The sequence below is a fragment of the Nothoprocta perdicaria genome, unplaced genomic scaffold, assembly GCF_003342845.1.
Source record: "Nothoprocta perdicaria isolate Ctin4 unplaced genomic scaffold, notPer1 scaffold_10, whole genome shotgun sequence".
In the NCBI taxonomy this organism is placed as follows: domain Eukaryota; kingdom Metazoa; phylum Chordata; class Aves; order Tinamiformes; family Tinamidae; genus Nothoprocta; species Nothoprocta perdicaria.
Genome location: NW_020454094.1, coordinates 2,621,339 through 2,631,402, shown reverse-complemented (window position 1 = coordinate 2,631,402; position 10,064 = coordinate 2,621,339). Strand labels below are relative to the sequence as shown.

Genomic DNA, 10,064 nt, shown 5'->3' with positions numbered 1-10,064 from the left:
GCCGCGGCAGGGAGCGGGCGAGGGCGGCGGCCACGCGGGCGGAGAGCATCGCGGCGGGTGGCGGCGGCTGCGGACAGGACGAGACGCGACGCGGCTGCCGGCCCCGCGCTCGCTCCACAAAATGGCCGCCGCGCGCACCGCCCCTTTTGGCGGCGACGCCCCGCCCCCCTCCGCACGGAGGCGGGCGGGGCGGGAGCGGCCGCGACCTGGAAGCGCTTCCCGCAACTCTCCTTCTAAAGGCCTTCCTCCCGCSCCCCCCAGCTCCGGAAAAAGTACAGGAAAAGAGGAAAAGTTGCTTCAAAAAAGAAAAAAAAAGCGGCGTCCTTGAAACGGCCCCTGGCGCGGCCCCGCCCCCCGCGCCGGCCCCGCCCCTCGCGGCGTGACTACAACTCCCAGGAGGCACCGCGGCCGGGGGGGGGGGGGGGGGCAGGGGAGGAGGCGGGAAACTCGACGCGATGGAGGGCGCCATGGAAGCGAAGCTCCAGCGGGTAATGCGGCTCCCCCGCTCCTGTGACGGGATGCGGGGTGTCCAGTGCTGTGGCCATTTTATCTTCTGTAATGCTCTTTATACCAGCTGCTTAAGTGACTTTTTACGTTGTCAGGTACTTTTTGTTCCTTCAGTCACTGTTTGCTGTCTCCCCCCAYGCCTTTTCTGGCAGGTTACCTCATGGCTAAAGACGATCTTCGGGGATGAGCCCGTTCCTCAGTATGAAGTGAACGYGCAGACCGTTGACATCCTGTACGAGCTCGCCGAGAACAACGCGGCCCGGGACAGGGACGTCACGCTGCTCATAGAGGACATGAACCAGATGGCAGCAGAGTACGAGGAGGAAGGTGAGCGCCAGGCTGCAGCGCTCACTCCCATCCACGTTAGAGAGTTTATTTTGAGATCTCCTTGCTGGGCTGGATRGCACTGAAGTATTGGCTGGATAGGCAGCTGAGCAGCCTGGCTGTTGATTTAGGGATTTGAGCTGGTGCTCCTGTTCAGGAAAGTACTSCAGGAATCTCAAATAGCTACAGCTTAGCTTATAATAACACATAATAACTTTGTTTCTTTCCTTTTTTTTTCATAATAGCTTCGTTATTATGTGGAGTGCGTGCTCGTAATGTGTGTTCCAACCAGGAACGTGACAGAAGTTTGGCACTTTCAAGTCTTCTTSACCTCTAGCTTCAGAGGGTGCCCTCTAGGGCTCAGAACAACAGTGCTGGAAAAGTGACTAATTTGGCTTCTATTTATTTTTCAGCCAAGTATCTACAGGATCTTCTCGCAAGAAGCCTGGACTTTTCCTTGACTAGTCTCTCCACTGAGGGCACAGGTTACCTCAATGAGCTGGTAAACACTGCCCTAACTCTCGAGATAAAGGACACTTCTCTTGCCAGGTAGTTCTCCCTGCTCTGTGTGAGGGGTGATGGCCTGTGTTGTTGCTCCGTGGCTTTCTTTGAATCCAGCTTTTTTGTCCAGCTTTTTTTGTACCACTCGGGCAACTTTAAAGGATGTGAGAACTGCAAAAAGCTGCAACCCTTGATTCCCTTAGAAAGGGAATTCTCTGAGGTCCGAAAGTTTAAACCCCAGCCTTGGATTTTTGTTTTGTTTTTATGGTCTTCAGGAGCTTCATTCTCCTCCTGAGCAAAGGAGCAGGCAACTATGAGCCGCTTAAGAGGAGGAGGTGACTGAAGTACTGCTGGGCAGGTCCCAAGGATATGTGATTTCAATACAGTTTCTCTTGTGTGGCTTGGCCAACTAGGAGGGAAGTTCTTGAGTATTTCATGTTTTGGGGTTATATTTGCTAGAACGCCCGGTCTTGCCCGGCCCTTTGGCTATTCAGACTCTTGGGCCATTTCTCCTTCCACGTGAAATCTTTGTTAATTAAGGGAAACTTAACAAATAGTTTGTGGGAAGTATGTGTGTGRGGGGGAAATAATAATGAGTTTTGGAAGAGCTGGCTCCTTATTCCTTCTCAATCTCTCGTTGGACTAGTTCCATCGCTGCAATGAATGACCTGAGTTGGGATCTGTATGACACAGAATCAAAAAACAGAGAATTGGAACAGGAATTGAACAGCATTAAGAAAAAGCTAACTGCAGCACTGGTGCTGGAAAAACGGCTGCAAGAGTGAGTAATGGATCATAAAATAAAAGATGTGAACAGTATTGCTGATCTCTGCAGTGGGTACTTCGGTTGTGACCACTAGCAAGGGTCACTGAATTTGCAGGTTTATGATGCATCTCTAATTCACAGTATTGACACCATCTATCCAGAGGTATGTGCTATCAGCATGTCCAGTAATCAAGAGATGGGGAGTACCATCAAATACATTATTTTAACCTCAAAAGGGACTAACAGTACTTGTCAGACACGGGCTGGTGTCTTCCACTGGTTGCTTTCAGCTGAAGTTGAACTTATTTTGCTTACCACAGTTAGTGTGGGTGTTGCTGTCAAAATGAAGGTGGCAGGCAAAACAGAAGAAGAAATAGAAAAGATTTCTAGATAAAAATCTTCAACCAATGCATTGGAGATAAAAGCAAACAAATGCAAAAAATCATTCCCTAAAGGATGTAATCTATTTGAAATGTTTGGCAAAGCAGAGGAGCATCAATCCCTGCTTTAAGTRGGCATTGATCCCCAAGATAGCCACAGGTTTTCTTGTTTGTTTGCTTGTTTTATTTAAAGCTGTAACTGTGATTCTACTTGTAGCAGAGATACTGTAGCTGTGTCCTCACCTAGGTTTGCAAGGGCCCTTTTCTGCTTTTAAGTTAAGCTTAGGCAAGGCTCTGATTAATAAAGTGCACAGTGCATTAGGGAGAATTACTCTGTCCTGTTAGGCAAATGGTCTTAATTATGAATGTGCTGGCATCTCTTGGAATGTAGAGGTTTGCTTGCTTTTTTATTTTTAAGGGATCTTAAAAAAACACAGGAACATTTGGAGGTGGAAAAAGCAAAAGCTGAGAGCCGAGCCCAGAACTTGAAGTTCCTGAAAAACAAAGCCGAGGATTTCAAAATCAGGATCAAGACTGCTGAGGTAGAGGGGAGACGTTTTCTCATGAGACTTTCTAAAGCCCAAAACTGTATTAACTCAGTTTACATTAGCTCATGTAATTATTATTAGCTCATTTACTCTGATGTGCTGTAATATAACAGTCAACAGCAGCTGTAATATAACAGTCAACAGTCAATATATACAGTCAACAGCAGAGCAGCTGACTAACTATGGTTGCTCATGTGTCAAAATTCTGAATATAGCCATTTTTTTTTTGAGATTAATGAATGGTTAGGCATTGAAGGCACACGTTGTTGCATCATGAAGAATTTGTGAATGTTTTATGCAATTCTTGGACATGCCAGTATTTGTCCTCAGACAAATTYGAGGAGGAAGTCATTGCATTAGACAAATGACACTTTACTGGAAAACCTCTCACTAGCCTTTGCAAACGCTCACCCCCCACTAGTTTTCTGAAAAGATTAGTAGTAGCCAATTTCATATACCTGCTAGATCTCCRGTTCAAATTGCACATGTTGTTAGCAAATTGTGTTGATATTTTGATCAAAACCTGAGTCAATGGCAACATCTTTCCCCTTTTTTAGGAGCAACTGGCAGCCACTGGCTTGGACCAGTCTTTGACACATCAGTCGTTGGTGAACCTGGCTGAGGTAGGTTGTTAGCTACAGGATAAAAGTTTCAGCAGTGTCACGGCCAGTTTTGTGTTGGGTGGTTCCASGAAATGTATTTTGTCATTTAATTACCCAAATGGAAAAACAGGCCCAATATCTGAACTACTGTGACCACCTTCTTGTGGCTTTAATGTAATGTTTTTGGATGTAGTGTAAGCACAGTAGGCTAAAAGCTAAAGGAAACAGCATGTTTCTTGCATTACTAAGCATTTCTTTCTTCTTTTTTTTTTTTTTTTTTTACCCTTCTCTTTTCATTTATTTTCCTGCTTGTTAGTTATTTTGAATAACAGTTGTCTTGATGATGTGATTCTCCTGAACCAGCACTGGGTGGCAATGTTTACATTGCACAGTATTTCAGAAGAGTACTAACCAACAATCATTTGCTTTGGAATTTTACATATTAAAAAAATATAGGAAATTTCCTGTAGGTCTTAAGTTTTGTCTGACCTTTGYATTCCTTTATAAAGGAAGAAAAATGAATTTATACTTCAATGTTAAATTTGAGCTGAGTTTGACCAACTGGTAACCGTGATAACTAAAGGAATGGTAGATACTTATTTTTCCATAACTTCTGAGAAAGATCATCAGAGCTCTAACCAACATGGGTGTATTCTGAAATGCTGTAGACACTTGTAGATCTATTTAATTGATTTACATCATGTACACAAGTAAGACTAGAATAAAATCTACTGCTTTGCTCTGTTCACAGAATCTATCTGAATTAAATAAAGAAGTTGAGTCTTTGAAGAAGAAACTGGAGCCCTACTACGATTTAACTCCCGTAATATTTTTTTTTCTCTGTTCTATTGTATCACCATCAGATTCATGTTAGTGATGTTCGGATTGTAAAGGTTACTGTTGCAGTGCTTCCAGTGGACAAATATTTGCTTTTTTTAAATCTCCACAGGTCTGTTAATGAACTGTCTAAACAGAAGATTGTGCTAAAACAAAAGGCCATGTATTTGTTGATGGGGTAAACCAAGGAACTAAGTGTGTTTACCAAGCAAACTGTTTCCTTCTAAAAGAAAAAAAAATGCCTATGAATGTGACAGGAATAGAATAGCTGGGTGAGCTCAATATCAAGATGAACTAAACAGAAATTGGAGAATTTTGGAGGAGGAATCAAATGGCTGAGTATAAAAATATCTAAGATTKAGCAATGATTTTATGCATACTGATCAGGCTGTCTGTGTGGTGGACACAACACACCATGCAGGAGCTGCAGCTCTGAGCAAGACTTGAAAGATTATGACAAACACACAAGCGTAGGCTCTGTTTCCTAAACAGGTATTTTGGCTTTTGGGTACTGGCTGCTGCAGTTCTGTGGAGGGTGCTGGATGCCCAGCTCTTCCTAAAAGCAAGTCTCATTTGGGTAACAGAGCTGCTCTTTTGAGAGCCCCTGTCTGTGCATCTCTTCCTTTTGAGTTTTGGTTATTGTCGTTACTGGTCACTGCGTTAGGAGCACTATGAAACACTCTTTATTTGAAGGACTTTGGTCATTTCAAATCAGCAGAGCCCTTGTTGCAAAAGCTTTTCAGGTAAGGGGACTTCTGTAAATACAGAGACTTAAAAAAATTGCGGGTAATTGAGGCTTATTAGTTCCTAAAACAAAAGGCCTTGGTTTTGCCTGCTCTACCCATTGTCTCTTTGTAATTCTTGGGACCACTGAAAATATTTCCCATTTCCTTTGAAAAATGCCTTTACCGTTATGGATGAWTGTTAAGGTTGTCTCTCTTTGCCATGTTTCCCCGGAACACCAGTAACTGGGGGGAAATGTGGAATGGCTTTTGATTTTATTAAATAAACCTGTAATCTAGACAGCCACAGTTGTAATTAACTTGCCCAATAAGGCCCCTGCTGCCTCTGCATCTAAGTATCCAAGAGCCTGTAATAGAGCTCAGCTCCTAATCATTCTGTGTGAGAGGATAAGGAGACTGAAAGTTTTTATGAATGGGGCACAGAGGTCCAGACAACTGAAGACTTGGCCAAAATTACACAGAAAATCTATGGTGAATTAAGTCTCTTGTATTATAGACCAGAGACTTGCCTGTGGGACTGCCTGTCCCTCTTCACCTTCTCAGTCTGTGCATGGAGTTTCTGCCTCTAAACACCCCAAGGGAGATGGATGCTCTMTCTCTGTCCAAGAGGCAGCTGCCATGATTCTCCTCGAGCAAAACAGGCCATTCCGATTGGATTAGGTTCAATTCCCTGCTGCCCCTCTCTTGCTGCTAGTGGAGACAGGGAGGGCCCTGGTGCCTCCTTTCTGATGCAGGCAGCGGGAGGAAGAGAGACAATCCGTGCACACTGCTAGAAGCTTTTTGGGTCTTGGAAGATTAAAGATATGTTTAAAATCCAGTTCCTTGACTAGCAGTTGTAGGAAATCTGTGTTTTCCTAGTAAGACCTAATTTCTACACTTCAGAAATGTACATGACTGCCCAAACCAAATGATGTCAGTACTTTCTGGGTGTGAAGAGTGTACACAAAACCGATTTCACTATTGCCAAATTCCCCTACAGCACGACAGTAAAGTCTTGCAGTGATACAGGGATTCTGTGATTCATTCCAAAATCCTGCTTTTTATTCCTTCTTTTTTTTTTTTTTTTTYTTTTCTTCAGAATCCTTCCCTTGTACAAGTGAAGATTGAAGAAGCAAAACGGGAACTGGTAAGAGCTTATATGTTTTCATGGAGGCTTAAATGGGCGCTGTCATTCCAAAACATGCTCTATGCATTAGTTGGTTGTGGATTTATCTACRCAGACTGCAGTCTTAATGATCTCCAGAGGGAAATAGTATTTTGGTAAGGTAGAAGTAGTACCTATTGGTAGGAGGAACTGTTGGAGCCATGAAGTCTGACACTGCAAAGACAGTTGGATGTAATGGTAAGTGAGGCTTAGGTAGCTCAGTCCCTCTGGATTTGGTCTGCTTCACCTGCCAGAGTTTCCACTCATGTTGCAGCTGCCTGGTCCCTTGCCCTTCATTGACACTTCTGAATTCTCAAAAGGCAGCAAGGCCTATGTTTTATTTAATATCTGAATTCTCAAAGGGCAATAAGGCCTGTGGTTTTTTTAATAACTGCCTTGTGGCCTGCAATAGAAACCTTCCCCTTTAAAACACCATGCCAGATTGTCCATGCTTGCACAGCCTACAAACCGGAGCGCTGGGAGGTGTTTCATCTAAAGCTGTTTTGGAAGCTCATATGTAGCTTTTCAGGAAGAGCCAGGCCCCGTTTAGGCACAAAACCTGTCTTTGTCTTTAGGCTATGTCCTGTTTGCTTGTAGACACAGTGTAGGGTGTCAGTGATAAGCCTTAAAGCTGTAGTCAGAATCCTGGTTTCCTGAGAGTACTTGATACATTTTTGATGCAACTGCATGGATTGGTGAGGGACCTATTTTTGTTGCCTAAATATAAATCCACTTTACCAAGCTGAGGCCTTTATCAGGTCAGAGTGCTCGCTCTGGAGTAAGTGCCTACCTGTTCATCTTGCARGTCCCTCTCGGACACAGTATAAAGGCCATTCATCTCATTTAGCCCTTCACTTGATTCTTTGTAGTTCTTGGAAAAGGATTTTTTCGTTTACGCTGTAAGCTTAGTAATAAAAATCCTCCAATTTATCACCTATCTGTGTCATGTTGCAAGAAGCTCAGAGATTGGGGTGTCAAATTGCATTTCTGTTCACCCTGGAAGTTGTTTCTAGAAGCTCTGCACCCCGAGGCCTGCAGGGCTTCATGGCCTGCGGGTGTCTGAAATACCCYGCATGGTCCATGCACCTGGATTGAAACTTCACTGCTACAGCACAGATGTGAGGCTGACACAGCACACATTGAGGCTAACAGACCTGTTTGCCTTATTATGTTCATATACATTTGATGCATAAAATGCCTCATTTAATTCCTTAGATTACATTTGGAAACTGCACTGAGTGCAGTGCAGTGTTGAAAAGTACCAGGCCTGTTCTTTGGTGGATTGCTAACTTCAAAGTCACTTACCTTGTCAAGCTGCCATTTGCAGGAGTAGAGAGAACTTAAGAGTTCACTGTGAGAGTTAACTGGTGCTAATGGTGATACCAAGATCTGGTCTTTGTAGAAGTGTTGGTCTAACAAGAATGTTAGGCAACTGCTTTGCAGTCACTGACTGTTCTTGGTTCCTTCCCTTGCTAGAATGCCTTGGAGGCAGAGCTGGCCAAGCAGATTGACAAGCTGACTCTTTCCACGGTGGAATCCAGCGAACTCTTCACATAAGATGCAGAAGATGAAACGGTGCCCTGTCCAATAGTCTCTTTATTTGCACTTGTAAAATCTCTCAGATTTGTGAATGCCCTTGTGCAGCTTTTTGCCTTTCTCTTCTTGCTCTTGGATGGCACACCTGTGATCTTGCAGCTTATCTTGCAGAATTTGAAGACAACTTCTAGGCTTATGTCTAAAGATCATGTAAATGTGGGCATTTTGGGCATCAAGGTATTTATCTGCTCCCTTCCATTTAATGCCTTTAGCAAGGAATTGATATATTAATCAAAATGTCTCATATGGAAAATTTGACCTGGTACTCGGAGTAGTATCTCCTGGAGCCCAAGTCTTGCAGTGTGAGATAGGCAACCAAGGGAAGTTTCTTTTCTATGTGTGATTGGTTGTCTCCTCTCTTGGCAATGAATTGAGCCCTAACTTAACTCATGTGGGTCACAGTGAGTAACAAATTTTATCACGTATTTCACTCGGTAATAAATTTTACCACTCATGAGGGTGGGTAAAAGCACTGACTCTCTAAATATCCCGGTTGTCTTTGCAGTCTGAAAAAAAAACAAATTCCTTGAACTGAACTGTAGGATTTGTCCTTGTTCTAGACTTTGTCTGTTGTTGGCAACTTAAAAAAAAATCATAAGTAGCACTAAGAAAGTGGTAGTAGGAAGAGAGCTTTAGAGATAGTAATAGCTTTGCAAACAAAAAATGGGCTTTATAGTAAGAGCTTTCTAGGTCTGAAAATGTATAGATATTTTTGCAGATCTACTGGGATATGGTCATTTTTAACATAGGTTGTCACTTCTAACACTGTCTTCTCAAATCAATCCCTAGCAGCCACCTCCTCCCTCTATGTCACGATCACCATCAACACCCTCTGCTTGTAAAAGCTTCTCGATACTGAAAGGCAAGACCCAAAAGCTCCTGGGGGAAGAAACAAAATCCATAAATTGTGGCAATACCTGAGAACTGAGCACAGATTGAGCACCTTCTGCAATGGGCAGTGTCCAAGCAGGAGCAATGCAGGTAACTTTGCAATTAGAGTTAAGGCAGTGGTGCTATGCCTGTCCCCAGCAGCTGTTAACTTGGGTCAATGTAGGAACTGGTCTCACTGATTTGCAGCAAGGGATGTTCTTTTTTCGGTTGTTCGAGCTTGTCCCTTGAAGCAATAGAACTGTGAGATCCTTATCTATGATAATCCTTAACGTAGGGTGCATCTCTGATGATAGCCCAGAACCTGCAAGCTCCAAACAMCACCAGCTGGAATAAACTGCTGCAGCCTCATGGCCTTATGTCCTTCCCCAGCTATTCCTTTCACCTTCCCAGGGAAAAACGGAAAGATGCCCTGGGAGCTGAGACATCTGTGGGAATCTTCTGCCTCTTCCATAGAAGGCCTAGATGTCAAAGACATCAAACAGCGTTTAGGTAGGCACAAGRGAGCAGTTTAAGAGGGAAAGTCATTGTCAGGCCCCTGAGTTCATGGCCAGCAATAGTTGGGGCATCTTAATTAGTGGAGGTTTTAAGAATAGAGCAGAAATGTTTTGGTTAAACGTTTATAACGCTAGGGGAAGTCGATGGTGCTTTGGCAGAGGGAGAAGGATTCATTCAGCTTTATCAGGGCCCTTTAACATCTCTCAGCTCTTCAGTCAGGACGGAGCCTCACGGATCTTCATCCCGGGCATCACATGCCAAYGTGGGAGCCCCTCGTGGAAGCAGCAGCTCACAAGGCTGAGCAGAAACCACCTGGTTTTGAACCGAAACGGATCTGTTTAAAGGAAAACTTGCGGGTGCTAAAACAAGCATAACAAAACACTAGAGAAATGTGAAATACAGGGGGCAGGATTAAGGCTGGCAAGTTGAGATATATCCTTACGTGACTACTCAAAATGTGTTGACTGAAGCAGTGCGTGTGGAAAGCGTTTTGGCGGTATAATTCAGCTGCATTTTAGTGGTCCGTATCGTAGAAATTTTATAGTTGTTGCAAACGTCCCACTGCAGTTTTTTTCAAGCGTCCTTTGAGCGAAAGCGCTGAGAACTTTTTCCGTTTGCATCAGCCCCTATTTCGGCAGAAACAGACCAATAATGTGGCTGTTACTTGTATTTTTTTGCAGTTAAGCGAACAGAAAACGTACCAAAGTCTTAAAAAAAAAAAAAAAAAAAA

At 43.6% G+C, this 10,064-nt stretch overlaps 1 protein-coding gene across 1 annotated transcript; it reads left to right on the top strand.

The window, feature by feature from the left end:
- The first annotated feature begins 121 nt into the window (after positions 1-121).
- HAUS1 (HAUS augmin like complex subunit 1) lies at positions 122-9,947 on the top strand. Its single transcript, XM_026038975.1, has 10 exons — positions 122-180; positions 431-488; positions 660-834; positions 1,245-1,380; positions 1,979-2,113; positions 2,897-3,020; positions 3,584-3,649; positions 4,380-4,451; positions 6,287-6,334; positions 7,829-9,947. Exons 1-10 carry the CDS (start codon positions 122-124, stop codon positions 7,907-7,909), a joined length of 954 nt encoding a protein of 317 aa, XP_025894760.1. The 3' UTR covers positions 7,910-9,947.
- Positions 9,948-10,064: the final 117 nt, after the last annotated feature.